Raw genomic sequence first — 24418 nt, 5'->3', positions numbered from 1 at the left:
TAGTGAGGTCGCCGGAGTTGAGGCAGGCGCAAGCTAGGGTGGCTCCGGGGTCGCTGGAGTTGGGCAGAGAGGGAGAGGGCGCCACGGCGAACTCAATGGCGAGGAAGAGGCCATGAATCCACGGGCAGAGAAGGGAGAACGGCGGTGGGAAGGCCTTGGGCAGGCCGGAGCAACTCCGGTGAGCCATTCCGGCCATGGGGAGGGGACTTAAGGCGCGCTAAGGCCTGGGCTGGCTTCAGAAGAGGCAGATGCACCTTAGGGACTAACACCGGGGAACTAGACCGGGCTAAATCGACCGGCCACCGCACGAGCGCGGCGGACCGCCGCGGTCGAGCACCGGCGAAGGCGAAATTGGACGAACACAGGGTGCAATAAGGGAAATTGGGCATGGGAACGGGTGTCTCACTTCGGGGCGGAGCTTGGGGAGGCTTGGGGCGGTCTCCGGCGAGCTGGATGACCGGGAACGCGGGCGCGGGTCTCCGGCGGCGGCTGGCAGCGTGGGCAGAGCGCGAGAGAGGGTGAAGTCGAGCGAAGTGAGGTGAGGGGTGTGCGTGGGGCACTGGCGGGGCTCTAAAAAGGGAGCTGGGCGCGTGGGCGGGCGTCGTGGCCGAGAAATCCGGCGACGTGCGCGAGTGCGCACACGCTGGTCCACGGCGAGCGCGAAGAAGGCAGAACTGACAGGGCTGGCCCACGACACAGAGAGAGAAAAAGGGGACGCGCGGGGCAACGACTCGGCAACTAGCGAACCGGGCCCGCGAGGCAGAGAGAGAGAAGGGGCACGCGAGCGAAGGAAACTGGCGCCGACAGATCGGCCCCACTGGGCAGCGAGCGAGAGAGGGAGGGCGCGCGCGCGAGGGAGAACTGCCGCTAATAGGCGGGGTGCGCCTGTTAGGCGGCGCGGGCGCGCGGCCTGGCTGGGCTTAGTGGGCCGATTGGGCTGCTTTCTCCTTTTCTTTTTCTCTGGATTTTCTAATTCCTTTTCTATTTATTTTTCTATAGGGTTTTGAAATCCAAATTCAAACTAGGTTTCAAATTCAAATAAATTCAAACTTGTGCAACACTTCAAAGAATATTTTAAGCTCAGCATGATGCAACATGTCATGAGCCATAATGTTTTGGCAAAAATAAATAATTAACCACCACTAGTTTAAGCTATTTCTAATCAAAAGGAAAAAGAAAGAAAGAATCGTTACAAGATTCCTCTGGGATCCACTAGTTCATGCCTTGTGAGTTCCAGTACGGGTGCCTCGCATTGTGTGGATTAGCTCCGGTTGTGGTTCTGCGGTCGTTCAGAGATCGAGTCGAAGTCTACACGGTTTCGGTGTCTCTCTCCCGTCGCTTGGTCACCTCCAACCTTGATCAGGTATAAAGTCCTTTACCCGGTGTTCTTCAGCAAATTTACCTTGTCATTCCATTACTTGTTATACCCAACCATCATATTTATCAACCTACTATCCTTAAGATCGGGCCACCCTAGTACCGAATATAATCTGGTACATATCAACTACAGTCTCCATGTCGTCGATGCCACAACGAGGGGGTCGTGGCCGTAGCCACTGGCCAACATGTCTCTATGTCCTCGTCCGACCTGGGCGTGTCATGGCAAGCAGTCGGACACCAGTACCAGACTGCGTGACACGAGTCTCTGAAGAGCCCGCCACCTCGGGAGATTCGAGCTCTGCTGCTGATGGTGATAACCATTTTTACTGCGCTGACGTGGAGAGCCAGAGGCCAGAAATTTATAACAACGATGATCGTGGCAGGCACGCTATCGGAGGTTGCGGCGTGGCGGGTCACTCGAAGCGGAGTTCACGGGGCCTATCCTCGCATCGCTCGGCACGGAGTTTGCGGGGACTTATCCTCACGACATGCTCCGAGGTTGCGACAACGGGCGGAGAAAGGCGCGTGGCGTGCGGAGACGGTTTCTGCGTGTGGCGGGAGTTCGTTTCATAGATAAGGGCAAGCACGATGACATACGACAGTCACTGTAGGGGGACAACGCACAAAACTCTCTTATTATAGTAGTAGAGATAAAGAAGAGATTATAGGAGTGCGGGTTGATTCTAAAAAAATGTACAGTTTTTTTAAATATTGACGCAGGATGACCATTGAAACTGGTGCTTTAATATAGTAGAGATTTTTTACAAACTTGTCGGAAACAACGTTATATAAAAACGTATTTTGTGAAGCTATATACTCTGTATATCCTAAATTAAAATTCGTTTTAGGCTTTTAATAGATTTATATAATAATTAATGTGTGTTTTATATATATGTCTAGATTTATTATCATATATTTAAATAGACACAATATTTAAGAGCTAAAATAAATACCCTTACCCATAAAATAAGGCGTATATTTTTCTTACAAAATTTTTAAAGTGAAACTTTGACCATTAATTTTTTTAAATATGACATCAACAAATACCGATTAAACATCATATTAAAATATTTTGAATATAAATTTAAATATATAACATGCATATATACACTAAAAATACATGTGTTTTGCTAATGGTCAAAGTTTTAGAACTTTGACTTTTTTAAAAACATGGATGCCTTATTTTATAAAATGGAGAGAATACTAATTTGATACGAAAGGGAGTATTAAACAAACCCTTAACAATATTATTATATTGTTATTCGTCAAATTTAGGATTGTCTCAACCACCCACGCCTCATCTAGAGTTGACACGCGCCATGTACTGGACGATTGGCCGCTGGAGACGACGCACGCTCGGCCATGGCGCTCGCTCTCCTATCCCCCTCCACGCCATCCCATCGTATACTGCTTCGTCCTATTCCATTTCCATCTCTGCCAGTCGCGCGCGCCACTAGTGCCGGTAGCTTCGGCCTCGCGTTCTTCTGCCCCCTCTCTCGCGGTTCCTCCTCGCTGCAGAGGACCGGCGCGGCAGGCGGCGTTATTGATAGTGCCGGAGAGGGCTCATCGGAAGAACCGGTCGCTGGATGGCTCAGCGCAGACCTGCTCAGGCGGATATCAGGCGCGGCGGACGCGGACCGGGTCCTGGACATTGTTGCCGAGTCAGTTGAAGGCGCGGGTGCCGCTCTGGGCGCGCCCGAGTGCAACGCGATCGTCTCCGCCGCTTTTGACCGTGGCAACATCGCGCTCGCTCTCTCGGTCTTCGAAGCCATGCGGTCCGGTTTCGCGGGAGGTAGAGGGCCCTGTTAATGTTTCAGAGTTTTTTATGGTCCTAAAATTGAGATACAACGCCTTCAGCCTGGATTGCTAAATCCTGCTTTTTTTTGCCAAATAATGTCCAGTTGGAGGCTGGAGGTGGGCAAGGCCTGATGTGAGGACTTATGCGTTGCTTGTACAGCGGTTGGCGGCCGCCCCGCGTGTTGCTGATGCAATCATGATAATTGATTATGTGTCTCGCGCAGGTGCTTCTTCTATGGATGAGGTGATTTTTCAAGTTCGCACCTGTGTTTATCTTTTAGTACGCTTCATTCAGAATACTGTATCAGCCATCTTGACATTGGATGTTGTAGCTTCAACCATCCTGCACAGCAGCAGCTGGTTTAAGTAATGGGTCATTGGGCAACTCCGGATATGTAGATTGACAGCTACCAATCTGCATACTTTTCTGTTGATGGATGCATTTTATGTTTATTTACCAAGAAATAACTTTGTAGTAAAAAATACTAGACATATTAGATCATATTTTTATGTTCTTTTGAGAGCATAAATCCCAGTTCTAGATCAAAAAATAGTTAGAAGGACTCCCACAAGGCTGGTTGGAGCAGGAGCTGTTACCAACTGGGGAGAGGGGAAAAGTCGGTAACGATCGGTCAGGCTCCAACAGATCGGTTTGGCCAGCCATCAGTGGGTTTGCCGACCAGTCGGTGAGTCGGTACCGACCGCGTTGGAGCCTGACCGACTGCTACATTAGACAGTTCAGTTGGTAACAACTGTATTTAGTGACATGACATGTTTTAATTGGTTCATGCGCGCATCCTGTCAGCTAGCTGCTTCTAAATCATTTGAAGTTCACAAATTTCGAAAAAAACTAAAGTTTCAAAAAAAATATATAATTAATTGATTTGACTAGCCATCAGTGGGTTTGCTAACCAGTCGGTGAGTCTGTACCGACCGCATTGGTGCCGGACCGGTCAATACCGACCGCTATATTGGACGGTTCAGTTGTTAACAACCGTATTTAGTGACATGACATGTTTTTAAATCATTTGAAGTTCACAAATTTCAAAAAAAAAAAATCCAAAATTTCAAAATATAAAACCAAGCGTACAAATTAGAATTTATTCATGAATTTTCTAATTTTTAATTTTATTTATTAGTTATGTAATTTTATTTATGAATTATGTATTTTACTTTTATGTTTGATTATGTAATATTTAATTGTTTTTATGAACTATGTAATTTTATTCGTTTAATTATTTACTTCGATGAGTTTTTATTTTAATAAAGGGTCATGTTTTAATAAAGGGTCTGTAAAAGAAAAGCTAATGTGAGGTTAGAGTACCTATAGGCTAATAGTGAAAGTTGTGTATTTTAGCGGTCGACAAGACCGACAATGGTCGATAGAAGAGTTCGTGCTACGGTCAATAAATGCTAGGTGGGTTGGAACCAACCTAAATGTCTTGCTATACCATTGCCAGAAAAGCACTTTCTCCTAAGTTTACACTTGATTTATCATATAATAACTTTATTTTAGGCTCCTTATCTCTTTCATTTGTCTAATTTTGGTCCCCAACTCCAATACTGTCAAAAGTCAAAACAGTCACCCCACCTGTCAATCCTGTTAGATTTTGACCTCGAGACCATTTTCCCATGGTATATTGTGATGTGCACCCACATACTAAGCACCAGAGTTTTTGGTGGTTCATAAAGGCTATACACCACCTATTGGCCTCCCTTCTACCTATCATCTTTTATAACAGTGCTTCAACCTTTTCCGGTAAAAAAAACAGTGCTTCAACCTTCAGGGAATTGGTGAGAAGGTTTGATATATAAGTGGCATCAGAATGTGATGATAACCGGTTTACATATTGCAGGTTCCTTTCGGAATCATTGTTCGCTGTCCAACCTGCATGATAGCAGTTGCTGTTGTGCAGCCTCAGGATGGAACTCAGGTTCGATGCTGCAGAAGTATCTTGTCATACCCCTCCTTAATTTTGTTAATACTGGTCAAGTAGTCATTAGCTTACAATATCTTGACATACATAGACAAGTGCTCACAGTTGGAATTCACAAGATGGAAGACTAGAGGCAGGGTAAGTTGTATTAAAATTGGCAGAAGACACGCACTGGAAAAATATGGTACTGTAAATCTCTAGAGGCTCAAATCCAGATCGCAATATTTTAGGGCATGTGTTGTTGGCCTGTACCTAACTTAGTTTCTTTCTAAGGATATATACCATTTTGTGGGAGTTTTACTCTTCAGGTTCCTTTTTTTTTTAAGTTCAGTCGGTGTGTTCTAGGCTCCAGTCCTCTTTGGCTTCTATGCGTGTTTTCTTCATGATGTGAAAATCAAAATAATCTAGTTCCTGCTACTCTGTAATGAATTAATACCATAGATTACTTATAGTTGCTTGGTTTGAAATTCAATTTCCAATATGTTGTTTTATCTGTTCAGGTTATTTCCTGTTCATGATGTAAAAAACAAAATAATCTAGTTCCTGCTACTGTCTGTTATGAACTAATACCATGGATTACTTATAGTTGCTTTGTTTGAAATTCAGTTTCCAATATGTTGTTTTATCTGCTCAGGTTGTTTCCTGTTCAAAGTGTCGATATCAATATGAATTATTTTCTGGAGACATTACGAGTATTGAATCCGAAGAAGTTAGGTTAGTTGTTGTGTTCTGACTGAGCTGTTCCCTTGATTTCACGCCAATTCGAATCCATGATCTTGTTTCTTTGTATGCATAGTATTGGCTGTTACGATCCATGGATAATGAACTTAACTAGCACTCCCTCCGTTATAAAATATAGTTCTTTCTATCCCTCTTTTTTCTTTTGTCCAAATTCGAATAAGTTATAATGAATGTAGACATACATATAAACTATATTCATAAGTTAACTAATGAATGTTGGTTTAATCTAAAACGAATTATATTTTGGAACAGAGGCAGTAGTTGTTAGTAGTCATTATGTCAGCACTCAGCAGCAGCATCATACAAGACATATGTCCTTATCATTCACTGGGGAGAGAGTAGGTTAAGAAAGCACTTCATATCTCAGTTATCTAGCCTCTTGATTCTGTAGTTGCAATAGTTTATTATAATTCCAGTGATTATGCAGCCTTTATCGATTTTGCTACTCTATTTATCTCAGATAATAGATTGTTTGAATGTTGCCCACTTTCTCAATGGTACTATATATGACGTTACTTCTAATATTACTTCTCTAAGGATCTCCTCCTGCCGAACGCAGCATGGATATTTCAGCCCTGGAGAAAGCCTTGAGATTTATTAATATGAGGAAAGATGGTATTCCAGCTGCTGTCCACTCTATTGTGGTAGATTTCCTTACAGAATGTACATTGATCTTAATTTGTCTATATTTTGAAGATCTATACTTTGATGAAATTGCATTTCTATGTCCATTATAATTGAACTGAAAGTTCTGTTCAAAATTGATGGAATCATGGAGGTACAATCTAAATTCCATACAATAGAAATTTGAAAAAATATAAATTGATATCATTGTGCTAGAAACAGTATGGGAAATTATGGTGCTTACATAATTGACAAATTAGTATCCGAGTACATGTGTTTGATGCCCCACGCCGGCCAAGTCCAAGAGTATCCACCAAAACAAACTGTGAAACACTTGTGTGTCCGAGAAAAGAAAACCAAACTGTGATAGTTGGTCACAGGAGCACCAACGTTTTGACCACCGTGCTCAATATTTTGCCAATCCTTTGACTACTGCATCACTAGACAAATATTTTCATAATATGTTTGAGTTCCTGTCAAATATGTCAGCACCAAATTCTAGTTGAGCTATTGCTGATGAAATCACGAAGTTTTTCAATCTTGTACACTTTGTAAGCAATGTTCACATATATATAAGGGTGAGATCTTTAACTTAAATATATGACTTCCTATAGCTTTATCTTTTATTTCTGTTGCAGATCCGCTCACCTTCAGGAACAGCACGTACTTACAGATTTGCTACCCAGAATGTAACTCTTCCTGCTCAAGAAGGAGAAAGGGTTACCATTTCCTTGGCGGCCCCAGTTAACGTTTACCGTGACATGGGACCCCTCAAGGTTGCTGCGCGCTCACAAGGATTTAAACCTGGAGAACCTATGTGTCTCACTAATCACATCAATGGGCAAGTCTCGAAGTTGCTAAGAGCTCCATCAAAGAACAAGGGAACATTTTTCCTTAGCCCATATTTATTGGTCGGTGCTCTTGCCTTCCTTGCATCTACAGATGCTGCTTCCGCATTCATTGACCCAAGTCTTCCTAGACTTGTTACAGCAACTGCCATTGCATCAGCTGCCATAGGAACAACACTAAATGGAGTGGTCCTGCCAAAAATTCAAAAGGCAAGTCCAATTTTGACAAGAAAATGTTTCTCCATCATGTAAATAGTTTTCTTTTAAGGTTTGATTGAGTCAATGAAATTAGATTCGTCTATCAGGAACCAATGATGGTAGCAAATGATTCTTAGCATTAGCTTGTCCTATCTACTCCATCTATCTTGTGATATAATGCATTTCAAAAAAATTCAGACAACTTAAGAGAATACTCAAATAATGCATGCACCGATGGATTAAACCCAATTAAGGTGTTTTTTTTTATTTTCAAATAATGATTTCCTTCTTAACAAAATTTTGCTAGATCTGAACATAGGCACTAAATAGAATGGTTTATTCAATATAAGTTTTAGAAATCAGAATGCACTATATTCGAAGATGAAGGGAGTATAACATTATAAGTTAGGTTTGCATTAATAACCATTCGGCCTTTACTTGATTCATTAACTTATCTTTTCTCAATTATATACACAGTTCTTGTATTGCCTTGTGGATTAATATTTCAGGGTGGTAGCTAGGGTGGTAATGGGCTCTAAATTTTACGCTATAAAATTTAAGAATCGAATCGGATTAGGACCAGGTGTTGGACACAAAAATGAGTGGACGGTCCGGCCCTTGGGCCCGGACAGTCCGCGTGTCCCGAGATTAGATTAACTTGGGTGTTTATCCTTATCTTGTGCGTGGTTATCCATCTAATCACGTGGGAGTTGTTGGCTATCTCTTAGAAACAGGTCCAGACCTCCTCCCCTATAAATATAAAGAGATACGACCGATTGAGAACCCCCGAACACATTCCAATTGAACCAATTACTTTATTTACTTTTCCTGCCCTAGGAGTAGATTAGCGTAGTTCTAGTTGTAGCCTTCCACATATCCACATACACCTCTATTCGACTCTACGTCGTCTAGATCCGTCTTGGGTGGCCTGCCGATCCCAAGACGACCCTAGGATTTCACCCCTCCCGGGGGGAAAGATCTAGTTGTCTACCCAAGACCTCTTCCTCGAATTGATCTCTTAATTCCTAGGTGACTCCACGTCGTCTGGGGACGCCCCGGGTGACCTGTCGACCCGGAGCACCTTAAAATCTCTTCCCTCCAGGGGACGAGATCTAGATTCCAGCAAGGAGGAGAAAGACGACCCTGTCACCAGGTCGCGGACCGTCCGCCCCAGAACCGCGGACCGTCCGGTGTGACGCAGGGAAGGCACCGCTCCTGCGCCCAGGTCGCGGACCATCTGGCCCAGAGCCGCGGACCGTCCGCGCCGCTGCAGAGGGCACCGCTAGGCGCTACACCACCTAGTGATTGGCGCCCAAAAAAGACGCCAACATACTTTTTGGCGACTTCACTGGGGAAGAGGTTGCAGATCTACAAAATCAGGCTTACATGGCTGATTCTAAAGATCTCAACGGTGCTTCTCCAAGCATCAACACAAGGCTGACTAATTTATCGGCCGCTGAGCATAAAAGATTAGAAGATGACATGAAGAAAATAGACGAGGAGGTCCAGCGACAAAAAGATCAGGTGCTCAAGGTGGCGGATAAGTGGTTCCTCTCGCACTTCAGGGTAGATTGCCACCAGAAGACCGTCCAAGAGAGGGAGATAAACGCCAAGTATATGTCAGCCGTGCTGCAACAGCTCCCCACGATAGGTGATGCCAGGTCAGCCGATGATATTCCATCTATTAAAATTTCTTTTGATAATCGGATTAAAAGTATCACAGAGGATATAGAGAGGGTGGCACATGCATTAGGAAAAACTCACATGCCTAATTTTTTATCACATAAATTAGGCGCCGAAACAATTGCGCCAAACACATCGACAATAAATGGGTTTCCCTAGCCATATTCTGGTATGCCGATGGACTCATATCCAGGACGACCTTTGCCACCATCTCCGCTAAATGGTAGGTCAACTCTGAGCATGGCCGGACCGTCCGCCAACGATCTCAGACCGTCCGGCCCTCTGACAGACCGTCCGGCACCCTACGCCGGACAGTCCGGAATCACACAGAGCCCACCGCAAGGGTCACAGCCGTTGCCCGACACGGCCGGACAGTCCGGGAATAATACCGGACCGTCTGGTCCACTCGCAGATCATTCGACTACACAGGTCGGACCGTCCGGTCCACTTGCAGACCGTCCGACTACACAGGTCGGACCGTCCGGAGCACCTGAAGTCACCCCTGATCCCCCTAGTGTGGAAGGCCGGTATAAAGATAGTCGGCCACCCAATCCCCAAGAGCCGAAAAAGTCACCTATCGCTGAGCTTGTTTGGCCTGCCAAGGCCAAATCTTCTGTTTGCCCTCACCCGCACTCGACACAAAAGGAGAAAGTTGAGTTCACATTTAATATTGCTAAGTGTGATAAAATATTTGATGAGTTACTTAAGCATGGTAATATTAAATTATCACATATAATTCCTCCGGTTGAAGAATTAAAAGGGTGTATATATTGTAAATGGCATGGCTCCTTTCTTCATAACACCAATGATTGTGTTGTCTTTCGTCGGCAAATACAATCGGTTATAAACGAAGGCCGGTTGAGGTTTCAAAAGGAGGTGAGGATTGACAGGCCACCTATCCCTGCCACCACATTAGAGCCGACGAGCAAAAAAGTCATAGTTCGGCCTTGTGCGGCTGATAAAAGCAACGATAAAAATGTCGTCATTGGTGATCCCCGCACACCAAATATGTTACGCAGAGTGGTTACTCGGAAGGCTCCGGACAAAAGAAAGACCGGAGGCGCCGGGGGGCAAGCACGATCGGACACCCGATCACGGTCACCTGTCCTGCGTACGCCGGACGGTCCAGGTACTAAGGTCGGACAGTCCGAGACAGGCGTGAACAGGTCGGCTATGATGGTCGTACGGTCCACAGATGGTCAGAAGCAGCAACCTCAGACCATCGGACCACAACGTTCGAACACAAGTGTTAGGAAACAAAACACTACTAAGACGTCTGGACGACTCAGTAGAGTCGGCCCTACTTTTGATGAGTTGCTTGCCAAATATATGAAGAAGGCCGTTCCACACAACCGGCCAATAAAATAAACGAAGTCAAAAGGGCGATCTGTGCGAAAGCAAAAGCCGACTAAACGGACCCAAAAGGTAGCACAACCAAGATTGCCTTGTCATCCTCCTCCAGGGATAGCGTGGTGCTTCCCGGTCTATCCATCGTCGATGTGTTGTCCTACTCATGCGTGGGGTGGTACGACGATGAATCTGTATTACTGGCCCAATTTGTTTACTTATTTGGGCTGGGGGGCACCACAAGTTTTTGCCTATTGACAGGTTGATCAGGTAGACATGGCCAAAGAGGATGCAATCTGAAACAGCCTCTGTGCATTAAAGTTCCATCAAGTATTTATATTATCTGATCGCAAGAGCCGATGACTTGCATCGAGCTGAGTCCTTACTTCGGGAACAAAGTAGCTCATGAGGTCAATTGTTTTTGAAGTTTTCGCTGGTGCTTTTGGTTCGCCAAGCTCCACCAAAAGGCAGGGGGGCATATGTTGGACACTGAAATGAGCGGACGGTCCGGCCCTTGGGCCCGGACAGTCCGCGTGTCCCGAGATTAGATTAACTCGGGTGTTTATCCTTATCTCGTGCGTGGTTATCCATCTAATCACGTGGGAGTTGTTGGCTATCTCTTAGGAACAGGTCCAGACCTCCTCCCCTATAAATATAAAGGGGTACGGCCGATTGAGAACCCCCGAACACATTCCAATCGAACCAATTACTTTATTTACTTTTCCTGCCCTAGGAGTAGATTAGCGTAGTTCTAGTTGTAGCCTTCCACATATCCACATCCACCTCTATTCGACTCTATGTCGTCTAGATCCGTCTTGGATGGCCTACTGATCCCAAGACGACCCTAAAATTCACCCCTTCCGGGGGGTAAGATCTAGTTGTCTACCCAAGACCTCTTCCTCGAATTGATCTCTTAATTCCTAGGCGACTCCACGTCGTCTGGGGACGCCCCGAGTGACCTGTCGACCCGGAGCACCTTAAGATCTCTTCCCCCCAGGGGACGAGATCTAGATTCCAGCAAGGAGGAGGAAGACGACTCTGTCGCCAGGTCGCGGACCGTCTGGCCTAGAACCGCGGACCGTCCGGTGTGGCGCAGGGAAGGCACCGCTCCTGCGTCCAGGTCGCGGACCGTCCGGCCCAGAGCCACGGACCGTCCGCGCCGCCGCAGAGGGCACTGCCAGGTGGTACACCACCTAGTGATTGGCGCCCAAAAAAGTCGCCAACACTAGGTTTTATTTCTATTCATTTTTTAACTAAAATTTATGAAGGGCCATAACTTTTTGTGAAGAAATATTTGGATCTTGATCCATTACCACCCCTAGTGGCAGCCTAGTTTCCATGTATGACAAAAAAATGGAATTTGTTTCCTTGAGGCATTGACTTATGTCTCTTGTTTTTGTCAGCTTCCAGAAAAAGCAGTGGATATAGTTGCTGTACAGCAAAAGCTTTTGTCTCAGTATGATATTCTTCAGAGTCGTCTTAAGGAACTGAAACAGTTTGCTCAAAAAGAGGTTTATTTCTTTAATCACTATTGAAATTAAATATTCGGTTAGAAGGGTTGTGGATATCTATATATAATCATCAAAACTGTTTCTTTTAAGGTGTGGATGCTTGCGCGGATGTGTCAGTTGGATAACAAGATAGTAGCAGTTGGTGAACCATCTTATCGGTAATGCGCAGGGAGTTGCAGTAAAACTTGTAACATACCATATTATTTGTAATAATCCACACACTTTTGGTTATTAGAAGGTTTACTTTTTTATTACCCGCTCGTTCTAAGTTCTAAATTATAAGACGTTTTGAATTATCTAGATATATTCATTCTACTATACTACTAGACATAATTTAGATATATCTATGTACATAGTGAAATCTATGTATTTATAGAAAGCCAAAATGTCTTGTAATTTAGAATGGAAGGAGTACTAATAAAGTATTTTCTGGCACACAAACTAATTTTCAGTACTAGACGAGATAGAGTAAAGAGGGTTCGGGAAAGCTTGGAAAGCACACTCCTGGCAAGGATTGAGCTAATGGAAAGTTATGCAAAAGTAAACGACAAAACAGTACATGGAACTGCCATCCATATATTTTCACCTTTAAATGGAGCTGATGTATTAAACATGCTATCGCAGCTGTGCTCAATGATCGAAATTGAAGTTGAGATGGACTCTGATGTTATAGCTGCTGAAGCGGCAAGCAGTGCAGTAAGTAGTTTCTGTATCCTGTTGGTCAATAGAATAAAGTAGGTTAAATACCATCTTTTCTTATTTAATCCTGACCGTTGGATTCCAGGAGAGAATATCTGAGCAGATACAACAATTAATGGAGATCGATAGTCTTGAAGAGGCAAGTATTTCCTTAGTTAACCTTAGATGAATTTCATCAAAAGATCTAAAATTTTCTTCTCAAACTTGTTCAGCAATGGCGTATACAAGCTGAGGCTAATGATGAAGCAGAAAGGCTTCTTAGTTCAGATTCCTCAGAAACATATCCTGCTGGACGTGTAATGTAATATAACTCTGTTAGTGCGCAGGCATTATTCTTTATTTTCTATTTAGTTGTTTATCTCTCTTCAATTTAAATGTTCTCCCTACCAAAGTACAAACAAAACCTCTAGTTAGACTTGTCAAGGAAAATAATGCCAGAAAATTAGAAAAATAGTGGAACAACATGATAATAGATAGATCATATCATTACTACACAAAATAGAGTGTCACATTCGTTAATAATGGCAGGCTACCACTAGAGACAAGTGCCCGCCGAGATAAGTGGTTGTCCGCGTTAATGGTTAACAGAGGAGGTCAAGTTAATTAAGAAAATTGTCTTATTTTTCTGCACATAAAGAAATAAGGTCCCGTTTGTTTCTTTTCATTTTGAGGAATTAGAATCTTACTAATAGAATATGCTATTTTTTAAGAATGTGACATTTCACCACTTTCTAAAGTTATCATATAAGCTTATCTCAAATTCATGAGTGAGAGATGAAAATTGATTCTATAGATTTGCATGCTATTTTTCCGATGTACAACTTATAACACATTCTTATACTTGCTTCGCTATAACATAAATGTAGTATATAACTACCTCTCTCATATAATTTAGAATAATATACAAATATATTACATATATAAATATATGAATTTAATTAGTTTTGTCTAAATAATAATTATTAAAATGGAATTTAATTCCAACGAAATAAACAGGTCCTAAGTGAAATTGTTGGAAATACTAAGGTCATGTTTGTTTACCCTTAATTCGAAGTTGAATTGAGAGGCATCCCAGTTCATCCCTGGTACATGGCGACTCTGGAAACTCTCCTTGTCGAATGGTGTGTTCAAGGAAGTTGCCTGGTGCTCCAGCCCAAAATCCATTCCAAAGAGGCTTGATCTCAAGATTTTGGAACCATTGATGATATTGCTGCGGAGGGTCTGCGTCTGCGCTGTTCATTATCCAATCCAATAATAGTAACGTCAGTAAATATCTTCGATCGGCCAGGAGATCAACCGTTCCCCCCTTCAACACTCCGTAGAAGGACGACGGTGACCGAAGTAAACAGCGAAGATGTCGGCGATCCAGAAGAACGACCCTTGCTGGCGTCCCATTTGAAGGCTGTGCGGCTGGGCCCGTGTCAGCGGACCACCTCGGTTGCAGCGGGCGGGTCGACCGGGTTGCCGGTTCATGCGCAGTTAACTAACAGAGGGGCGGATTACTTGTGGGGCATGGACATCCCGGGTCATCAAGGCATATGCTTGCTTAATGGGTCGTCTAGAAGGCCCCCTGATCATTTGATTGGTGAGCCAACTGGAATGGAGCGGTTCCATTCCAGTTTCTAAGAATTAAGTCATTTCATTCTGTGTTTGGTAAGCAGAATGGAACTGTTCCATTTTTTGTTTGGTTGAAGAATAGAATAGAGCAGAGCCGCTCCGTTTATTGTTTGGTTGGAGAGCCATATGACTGTTAAGTAGAGGAGAGGAATGAGAGCGCTCGTGTCCGCGAGAGCGCTCGCGTCCGATCGTTTTGGTGGAGTGAGAGCATCCCAAATATTTACTATTTATAGACTGCAGGAGCCGCTCCGCTCTTCTCTATGGTAACCAAACATAAAAAATAAGAATGGAGCCATTCCATTACCCTCCGCTCCTCAACCAAATACACCCTTAAAGAACGTATCATAGGCCTCAACACGAAGTAATTGAAGCCGGTCTAAACTCCCGCGCGCCGGATTAGAGAGATCAACTAAATGCCGCAAGACTCGGTCTACGCATGTAGGTGGGCGCCAGGGGCGCATGGCCCCTCCCAAGCTGCGACACAAACACGAGAATATATATTCGAAATTTTGTGTGTCTAAATATATATACTCTAAATTTTGTTCAGCGTAATTAATCAAAGGTTTAATATAGTGGTTAGTAATACATGATCCATAACTCTGTGTCACGGACCATAATTAGGGGTACCCGCAAGACTCCTAATCTCAGTTGGTAACCCCCGTCAGCACAAAGCTGCAAAGGCCTGATGGGGTACGATTAAGCCAAGGTTCGGTCCACTCAAGGGACACGATCTCGCCTCGCCCGAGCCCAGCCTCGGGCAAGGGTGGCCGACCCCGGAGAATTCACGTCTCGCCCGAGGGCCCCCTCAAGCAACGGACACACCTTCGGCTCGTCCGAGGCCCAGTCTTCGCCAAGAAGCAACCTTGGCCCGATCGCCACGCCGACCGACCATATCGCAGGAGCATTTAATGCAAAGGTGGCCTGACACCTTTATCCTGACGCGCGCCCTTCAGTCAACAGAGCCGAAGTGACCGCAGTCACTTCGCCGCTCCACTGACCGGCCTGACAAAAGGACAGCGCCGCCTGCGCCGCTCCGACTGCTGTGCCACTCGACAGAGTGAGGCTGACAGTAGCCAAGTCCGGCCTCGAGCGCCATAGGAAGCTCCGCCTCGCCCGACCCAGGGCTCGGACTCGGGCTCAGCCCCGGAAGACGACGAACTCCGCCTCGCCCGACCCAGAGCTCGGACTCGGGCTCGGCCCCGGAAGATGACGAACTCCGCCTAGCCCGACCCAGGGCTCGGACTCGGGCTCAGCCCCGGAAGACGACGAACTCCGCCTCGCCCGACCCAGGGCTCGGACTCGGGCTCGGACCCGGAAGACGACGAACTCCGCCTCGCCCGACCCAGGGCTCGGACTCGGGCTCGGCCCCGGAAGACGACGAACTCCGCTTCGCCCGACCCAGGGCTCTGACTCGGGCTCGGCCCCGGAAGACGACGAACTCCGCTTCGCCCGACCCCAGGGCTCGGACTCGGGCTCTGGCCTCAGCCGACGGTCTCCGCCTCGCCCGACCCAGGGGCTCGGACTCGACCTCGGCCTCGGAAGATAGACTCGACCTCGACCTCGGAGGAGCCTCCGCCTCGCCCAACCCAGGGCTCGGACCGACCACGTCACAGGAGGCGCCATCATTACCCTACCCCAAGCTAACTCAGGCTACGGGGAACAAGACCGGCGTTCCATCTGGCTCGCCCCGATAAACAAGTAATGATGGCGCCCCGCATGCTCCATGACAACGGCGGCTCTCAGCCCCCTTACGGAAGCAAGGAGACATCAGCAAGGACTCGACAGCCCCGACAGCTGTCCTTCCGCCAGGCTCCAGCGCTCCTCCGACGGCCACGACACCACACGAACCGGGTGCCAAAACCTCTCCGGCTGCCATGACGGCATGTACTTAGGGCACTAGCTCTTCTCCGCTAGACACGTTAGCACACTGCTACACCTCCCATTGTACACCTGGATCCTCTCCTTACGCCTATAAAAGGAAGGTCCAGGGCCCTCTTACAGAGGGTTGGCCGCGCGGGGAAGGACGGGACGGCGCTCGCGTAAGCCTCTCGCTCCCTCCTGTGTGGACGCTTGTAACCCCCTACTGCAAGCGCACCCGACCTGGGCGCGGGACAAACACGAAGGCCGTGGGTTTCCCCTTTTACGCCTGTCTCCCTCCGGCTCCATTTCCTCCCTTCGCGCTCCGTCTCGCGCCGACCCATCTGGGCTGGGGCACGCGGCGACAATTTACTCGTCGGTCCAGGGACCCCCCGGGTTCGAAACGCCGACAGTTGGCGCGGCAGGTAGGGGCCTGCTGCGTGTTGACGAACAGCTTCCCGTCAAGCTCTAGATGGGCAGTCTCCAGCAACCTTTCCAGCCTGGGACGGTGCCCCGTTTCGGGAGTCTTGAGTTCATGTCCCTCGACGACAGCTGTGACATGATACTCCTTCCCCCGCCGCGCGACAGCGACAATGGCGGCCGACAACCCGCCCGCCGGCGGCGGAATCGACAACGTCTTCCCCACGTAGCGGAAGAACAACATCCGGGTTTGTCCCGTCGCCTCCCCCGCCGACGGAGGAGGAGGCGAGGCAACCAAGGCCAAGCAGGAGGCGGCACCTCGTCGGCTGTCGAGCGAGTCGACGGCGCCCCAACGAGGGACACGTCGGGCATCGACCTCGCGTCTGAGACGAAGGCGAGCGTCGTTTCCCCGCAACACGCCAACTTCAAGCGAACGGACGACGCCAGCACGCTCGCGAAAGACTTGCTGGGCGTCACCCTCGTACCTGAGACAACGGTGCAGTCTACCCCTGACGTGACTTCGTCACCACCCGTCGACCAAGAGGTACCGATCGATTCCCATCTCGTGCCTTTTGGATTCAGCCTCGACCCACCAAGCGACTTCGCTTCGGTGGACGCTTTCATAGAGGCAAGTCCAAACCCTCTGGGGTATCGTATGCGGTCACCCTGGGACCGGCTGACGGCCATCTCGACCTACGGGCCCTCGGGTTCCGAGGAAGATGACGAGCCCGACTTTTGTTGGGATTTCTCTGGACTTGGCAACCCCAGTGCCACGTGGGACTTTATGACCGCATGCGACTATTGCCTCTCCGATTGTTCCGACGGTAGCCACAGCTTCAGCGACGATGACTGCGGCCCAAGTCATGAATGTTTCCACGTCGATCTAGGGGGTCCCGGCGAAGGCAACCATCTTGGTATACCGGAAAACGGTGATCCCCCTAGGCCTGCGCCTCGCGTTGACATCCTTCGGGAGCTAGCTGTGGTCCCCGTCCCGGTGGGGGGGCATGACCCACAGCTCGAGCAAATCTGCGAGACGCAGACCAGGCTCGATGAGGGAACAGGAACACTTAAGCCGTTCCGCCGGGACATCGGGCAGGAATGGGCGGGCCAACATCCGGCTGGAGAAGCACGTCATCTACCCCAGGGCATCCAGCACCGCATCGCCGACGATGTCAGGGCAAGGCCGCCACCGGTTTCCAGTGGGGTCGACCAGAACCTAGCTGCAGCGGCAATACTTCTCCACGCGATGCCGGAGCCATCAACCACCGAGGGGCGGCGTATCTAGGGAGAACTCAAGAATCTCCTGGAGGATGCCGCGGTCCGACGGGCCGAAAGCTCTGCCTCCTGAAGGCAGGGGTACCCCTCGGAACATCGCGCCGCGACTTCCCGATTCATGCGGGAAGCCTCGGTCCACACCAGGCGCACGCGCAACACAGCGCCTGCGGCCCCGGGTCGCCTCGGCAACGAACACCCTCACCGTAACCGTCGAACCCACCTTGACGAGAGGGTGTGCCGAGGCTACCACCCCAGGCGTGGGGGACGCTACGACAGCGGGGAGGATCAGAGTCCCTCGCCCGAACCACCCGGTCCGCAGGCTTTCAGCCGGGCCATACGACGGGCGCCGTTCCCGACCCGGTTTCGATCCCCGACTACTATCACAAAGTACTCGGGGGAGACGTGGCCGGAACTGTGGCTCGCGGACTACCGGCTGGCCTACCACCTGGGTGGAACGGACGATGACAACCTCATCATCCGCAACCTCCCCCTGTTCCTCTCCGACACCGCTCGAGCCTGGCTGGAGCACCTGCCTCCGGGGCAGATCTCCAACTGGGACGACCTGGTCCAAGCCTTCGCCGGCAACTTCCAGGGCACGTACGTGCGCCCTGGGAACTCCTGGGATCTCCGAAGCTGCCGCCAGCAGCCGGGAGAGTCTCTCCGGGACTACATCCGGCGATTCTCGAAGCAGCGCACCGAGCTGCCCAACGTCACCGACTCGGATGTCATCGGCGCGTTCCTCGCCGGCACCACCTGCCGTGACCTGGTGAGCAAGCTGGGTCGCAAGACCCCCACCAGGGCAAGCGAGCTGATGGACATCGCCACCAAGTTCGCCTCTGGCCAGGAGGCGATTGAGGCCATCTTCCGGAAGGACAAGCAGCCCCAGGGCCGCCCACCGGAAGATGTCCCCGAGGTGTCAACTCAGCGCGGCACCAAGAAGAAAGGCAAGAAGAAGTCGCAAGCGAAGCGCGACGCCGCCGATGCGGACCTTGTCGCCGCTGCTGAGTACAAGAACCCTCGGAAACCTCCCGGGGGCACCAATCTCTTCGACAAGATGCTCAAGGAGTCGTGCCCCTATCATCAGGGGCCCGTCAAGCACACCCTTGAGGAGTGCGCCATGCTTTGGCGCCAATTTCACAAGGCCGGGCCACCCGCGGAGGGTGGCAGGGCCCGCTACGACGATAAGAAGGAAGATCACAAGGCAGGAGAGTTCCCCGAGGTCCACGACTGCTACATGATCTACGGTGGGCAAGTGGCGAACGCCTCGGCTCGGCACCGCAAGCAAGAACGTCGGGAGGTCTGCTCGGTAAAGGTGGCGGCGCCAGTCTACCTAGACTGGTCCGACAAGCCCATCACCTTCGACCAGGACGACCATTCCGACCGCGTGCCGAGCCCGGGAAAATACCCGCTCGTTGTCGACCCCGTCATCGGCAACGTCAGGCTCACCAAGGTCTTCATGGACAGAGGCAGCAGCCTCAACATCATCTACGCCGAGACCCTCGGGCTCCTGCGGATCGATCTGTCCTCGGTCCGGGCAGGCGCTGCGCCTTTTCACGGGATCATCCTCGGGAAGCGCGTCCAACCCCTCGGACAACTCGATCTACCCGTCTGCTTTGGGACACCCTCCAACTTCCGAAGGGAGACCCTCACGTTCGAGGTGGTTGGGTTTCGAGGAAACTACCACGCAGTACTGGGGAGGCCATGCTACGCTAAGTTCATGGCCATCCCCAACTACACCTGTCGGGGACCATAATTAGGGGTACCCTCAAGGCTCCTAAATCTCAGCTGGTAACCCCCATCAGCACAAAGCTGCAAAGGCCTGATGGGTGCGATTAAGTCAAGGATCGGTCCATTCAAGGGACGCGATCACGCCTCGCCCGAGCCCAGCCTCGGGCAAGGGCAGCTGACCCCGGAGGATCCACGTCTCGCCCGAAGATCCCCTCCAGCAACGAATGCACCTTCGGCTCGCCCGAGGCCCAGTCTTCACCAAGAAGCAACCTTGGCCAAATCACCATGCCAACCGACCAAATCGCAGGGGCATTTAATGCAAAGGTGGCCTGACACCTTTATCCTGACGCACGCCCTCCAGTCGATAGAGCCGAAGTGACCGCAGTCACTTCGTCGCTCCACTGACCGGTCTGACAAGAGGACAGCGCCGCCTGCGCCGCTCCGACTGCCGTGCCACTCGGTAGAGTGAGGCTAACAGCAGCCAAGTCCGGCCTCAGGCGCCATAGGAAACTCCGCTCCGCCCGACCCCAGGGCTCGGACTTGGGCTCGGCCCCGGAAGACGACGAACTCCGCTCCGCACGACCCCAGGGCTCGGACTTGGGCTCAGCCCCGGAAGACGATGAACTCCACTCCGCCCGACCCCAGGGCTCGGACTCGGGCTCAGCCCCGGAAGATGGCGAACTCCGCTCCGCCCGACCCCAGGGCTCGGACTTGGGCTAAGCCCCAGAAGACGACGAACTCCGCTCCGCCCGACCCCAGGGCTCGGACTTGGGCTCAGCCCCAGAAGACGACGAACTCCGCCTCGCCCGACCCCAGGGCTCGGACTCGGGCTCAGCCCTGAAGTACGACGAACTCCGCCTCGCCCGACCCCAGGGCTCGGACTCGGGCTCAGCCCCGAAGGACGACGAACTCCGCTTCGCCCGACCCCAGGGCTCGGACTCAGCCCTGGCATCAACCGACGGTCTCTGCCTCGTCCGACCTGGGGGCTCGGACTCGACCTCGACCTTGGAAGACAGACTCGACCTCGACCTCGGAGGAGCCTCCACCGTGCCCAACCTAGGGCACGGACCGACCACATCAACAGGAGACGCCATCATTACCCTGCCCCAAGCTGACTCAGGCTACGGGGAACAAGACCGGCGTCCCATCTGGCTCGCTCCGCTAGACAAGTAATGATGGCGCCCCGCACGCTCTATGACGATGGCGGCTCTCAGCCCCCTTACGGAAGCAAGGGGACGTCAGCAAGGACTCGACAGCCCCGACAGCTGTCCTTCCGCCAGGCTCCAGCGCTCCTCCGACGGCCACGACACCACACGAACCGGGTGCCAAAACCTCTCCGGCTGCCACGATGGCATGTACTTAGGGCGCTAGCTCTCCTCCGCTAGACACGTTAGCACACTGCTACACCCCCCATTATACACCTGGATCCTCTCCTTACGCCTATAAAAGGAAGGACCAGGGCCCTCTTATAGAGGGATGGCCGCGCGGGGAAGGACGGAACGGCGCTTGCGTGAGGCCGCTCGCTCCCTCCCGCGTGGACGCTTGTAACCCCCTACTGCAAGCACACCCGACCTGGGCGCGGGACAAACACGAAGGCCGCGGGATTCCACCTCTCACGCCCGTCTCCCTCCGGCTGCCTCCCCCCTTCGCGCTCCATCTCGCGCCGACCCATCTGGGCTGGGGCACGCGGCGACAATTTACTTGTCGGTCCAGGGACCCCCGGGTTTCGAAACGCCGACAGTTGGCGCGCCAGGTAGGGGCCTGCTGCGTGTTGACGAACAACTTCCCGTCAAGCTCCAGATGGGCAGTCTTCAGCAACCTTTCCAGCCCAGGACGGTGCTCCGTTTCGGGAGTCTTGAGTTCATGTCCCTCGACGGCAGCTACGACATGATACTCCTTCCCCCGCCGTGCGACAACGACAATGGCGGCCGACAGCCCGCCCGCCGGCGGCGGAATCAACGACGTCTTCCCCACGTGGTGGAAGAACAACATTCGAGCTCACCTCGTCCCCTCCCCCGCCGATGGAGGAGGAGGCGGGGCAACCAAGGCCAAGCAGGAGGCGGCACCTCGTCGGCTGTCGAGCGAGTCGATGGCGCTGACGCCCCAACGGGGGGCACGTCGGGCATCGACCTCGCGTCTGAGACGAAGACGAGCGCCGTCTCCCCGCAACACGTCAACCCCAAGCAAACGGACAACGCCAGCACGCTCGCGAAGGACTTGCTGGGCGTCACCCTCGTACCTGAGACGACGGTGCAGTCAGTCCCTGACGTGACTTCGTCACCGCCCGTCGACCAAGAGGTACCAACCGATTCCCATCTCACGCCTTTTGGATTCAGCCTCGACTCGCCAAGCGACTTCGCTTTGGTGGACGCTCTCGTAGAGGCGAGTCCAAACCCTCTAGGGTATCGTATGCGGTCACCCTAGGACTGGCTGACGGACGTCTCGACCTACGGGCCCTCGGGGTCCGAGGAAGATGACGAGCCCGACTTCTGTTGGGATTTCTCCGGACTTGGTAACGTCAGTGCCATGTGGGACTTCATGACCGCATGCGACTCCTGCCTTTCCGACTGTTCTGACGGTAGCCGCAGCCTCGGCGACGAGGACTGTGGCCCAAGTCGTGAATGTTTCCACGTCGATCTAGGGGGTCCCAACAAAGGCAACCATCTTGGTATGCCGGAGAATGGTGATCTCCCTAGGCATGTGCCTCGCGTTGACATCCTACGGGAGCTAGCTGTGGTCCCCGTCCCGGCGGGGGGTCATGACCCACAGCTCGAGCAAATCCGCGAGATGCAGGCCAGGCTCGACGAGGGGGCAGGAACACTTGAGTCGATCCGCCGGCACATCGGGCAGGAATGGGTGGGCCAGCCTCCGGGCGGAGAAGTGCGTCACCTACCCCAGGGTATCCAGCACCGCATCGCCGATGATGTCAGGGTAAGGCCGCCACCGACTTCCAGTGGAGTCGGCCAGAACCTGGCTGCAGCGACAATGCTTCTCCGCGCGATGCCGGAGCCATCAACCACCGAGGGGCGGCGAATTCAGGGAGAGCTCAAGAATCTCCTGGAGGACGCTGCGATCCGACGGGCCGAAAGCTCCGCCTCCCGAAGGCAGGGGTACCCCTCGGAACATCGCGCCGCGACTTCCCGGTTCATGCGGGAAGCCTCGGTCCACACCGGGCGCACGCGCAACACAGCGCCTGCGGCCCCGGGTCGCCTCGGCAACGAGCACCATCACCGCAACCGTCGGGCCCACCTCGACGAGAGGGTGCGCCGAGGCTACCGCCCCAGGCGTGGGGGACGCTATGACAACGGGGAGGATCGGAGTCCCTCGCCCGAACCACCCGGTCCGCAGGCTTTCAGCCACGCCATACGACGGGCGTCGTTCCCGACCCGGTTCCGAACCCCGACTACTGTCACAAAGTACTCGGGGGAGACGAGACCGGAACTGTGGCTCGCGGACTACCGGCTGGCCTGCCAACTGGGTGGAACGGACGATGACAACCTCATCATCCACAACCTCCCCCTGTTCCTCTCCGATACCGCTCGCGCTTGGCTGGAACACCTGCCTCCGGGGCAGATCTCCAACTGGGACGACCTGGTCCAAGCCTTCGCCGGCAATTTCCAAGGCACGTACGTGCGCCCTGGAAACTCCTGGGACCTCCGAAGCTGCCGCCAGCAGCCAGGAGAGTCTCTCCGGGACTACATCCGACGATTCTCGAAGCAGCGCACCGAGCTGCCCAACATCACCGATTCGGATGTCATCGGCGCGTTCCTCGCCGGCACCACCTGCCGCGACCTGGTGAGCAAGCTAGGTCGAAAGACCCCCGCCAGGGCGAGCGAGCTGATGGACATCACCACCAAGTTCGCCTCTCGCCAGGAGGCGGTTGGGGCTATCTTCCGGAAGGACAAGCAGCCCCAGGGCCGCCCACCGGAAGATGCCCCCGAGGCGTCAACTCAGCGCGGCGCCAAGAAGAAAGGCAAGAAGAAGTCGCAAGCGAAACGCGCCGCCGCCGACGCGGACCTTGTCACCGCCGCCGAGTACAAGAACACTCGGAAACCTCCCGGATGTGCCAACCTCTTCGACAAGATGCTCAAGGAGCCGTGCCCCTATCATCAGGGGCCCGTTAAGCACACCCTTGAGGAGTGCGCCATGCTTCGGCGCCACTTTCACAAGGCCGGGCCACCCGCGGAGGGTGGCAGGGCTCGCGACGACGATAAGAAGGAAGATCACCAGGCAGGAGAGTTCCCCGAGGTCCGCGACTGCTTCATGATCTACGGTGGGCAAGTGGCGAACGCCTCGGCTCGGCACCGCAACCAAGAGCGTCAGGAGGTCTGTTCGGTAAAGGTGGCGGCGCCAGTCTACCTAGACTGGTCCGACAAGCCCATCACCTTCGACCAAGCCGACCACCCCGACCGCGTGTCGAGCCCGGGGAAATACCCGCTTGTTGTCGACCACGTCATCGGCGACGTCAGGCTCACCAAGGTCCTCATGGACGGAGGCAGCAGCCTTAACATCATCTACGCCGAGACCCTCGGGCTCCTGCGTGTTGATCTGTCCTCAGTCCGGGCAGGCGCTGCGCCTTTCCACGGGATCATCCTCGAGAAGCGCGTCCAGCCCCTCGGACGGCTCGACCTTCCCGTCTGCTTTGGGACACCCTCCAACTTCCGAAGGGAGACCCTCACGTTCGAGGTGGTCGGATTTTGAGGAACCTACCACGCAGTGCTGGGGAGACCATGCTACGCTAAGTTCATGGCCGTCC

General features: G+C 51.7%; 1 protein-coding gene across 5 annotated transcripts; it reads left to right on the top strand.

Moving 5' to 3' along the window:
* Positions 1-2647: 2647 nt before the first annotated feature.
* On the top strand, positions 2648-14315 carry LOC103639299 (uncharacterized). Of its 5 annotated transcripts, none has more exons than XM_008662067.3 (12): positions 2648-3172; positions 3282-3421; positions 5034-5111; positions 5749-5828; positions 6415-6499; positions 7094-7537; positions 11959-12066; positions 12157-12224; positions 12519-12606; positions 12691-12762; positions 12851-12904; positions 12978-14315. In XM_008662067.3, the coding sequence occupies exons 1-12, from the start codon at positions 2743-2745 to the stop codon at positions 13068-13070; spliced, it is 1740 nt and encodes a 579-aa protein (XP_008660289.1). In that variant the 5' UTR covers positions 2648-2742; the 3' UTR covers positions 13071-14315. The 5 variants fall into 5 exon arrangements, 3 of the variants coding, with proteins under 3 accessions (XP_008660289.1, XP_008660299.1, XP_008660296.1); XM_008662077.3 differs by having other exon boundaries at positions 7094-7390; positions 12978-13229; XM_008662074.3 differs by having other exon boundaries at positions 2665-3172; positions 7118-7537; positions 12978-13229.
* Positions 14316-24418: the final 10103 nt, after the last annotated feature.

Source organism: Zea mays, chromosome 1 (assembly GCF_902167145.1).
Source record: "Zea mays cultivar B73 chromosome 1, Zm-B73-REFERENCE-NAM-5.0, whole genome shotgun sequence".
NCBI lineage: Eukaryota > Viridiplantae > Streptophyta > Magnoliopsida > Poales > Poaceae > Zea > Zea mays.
The sequence above is the reverse complement of the archived record's forward strand: the minus strand, read 5'-3'. Positions and strand labels throughout refer to the sequence as shown.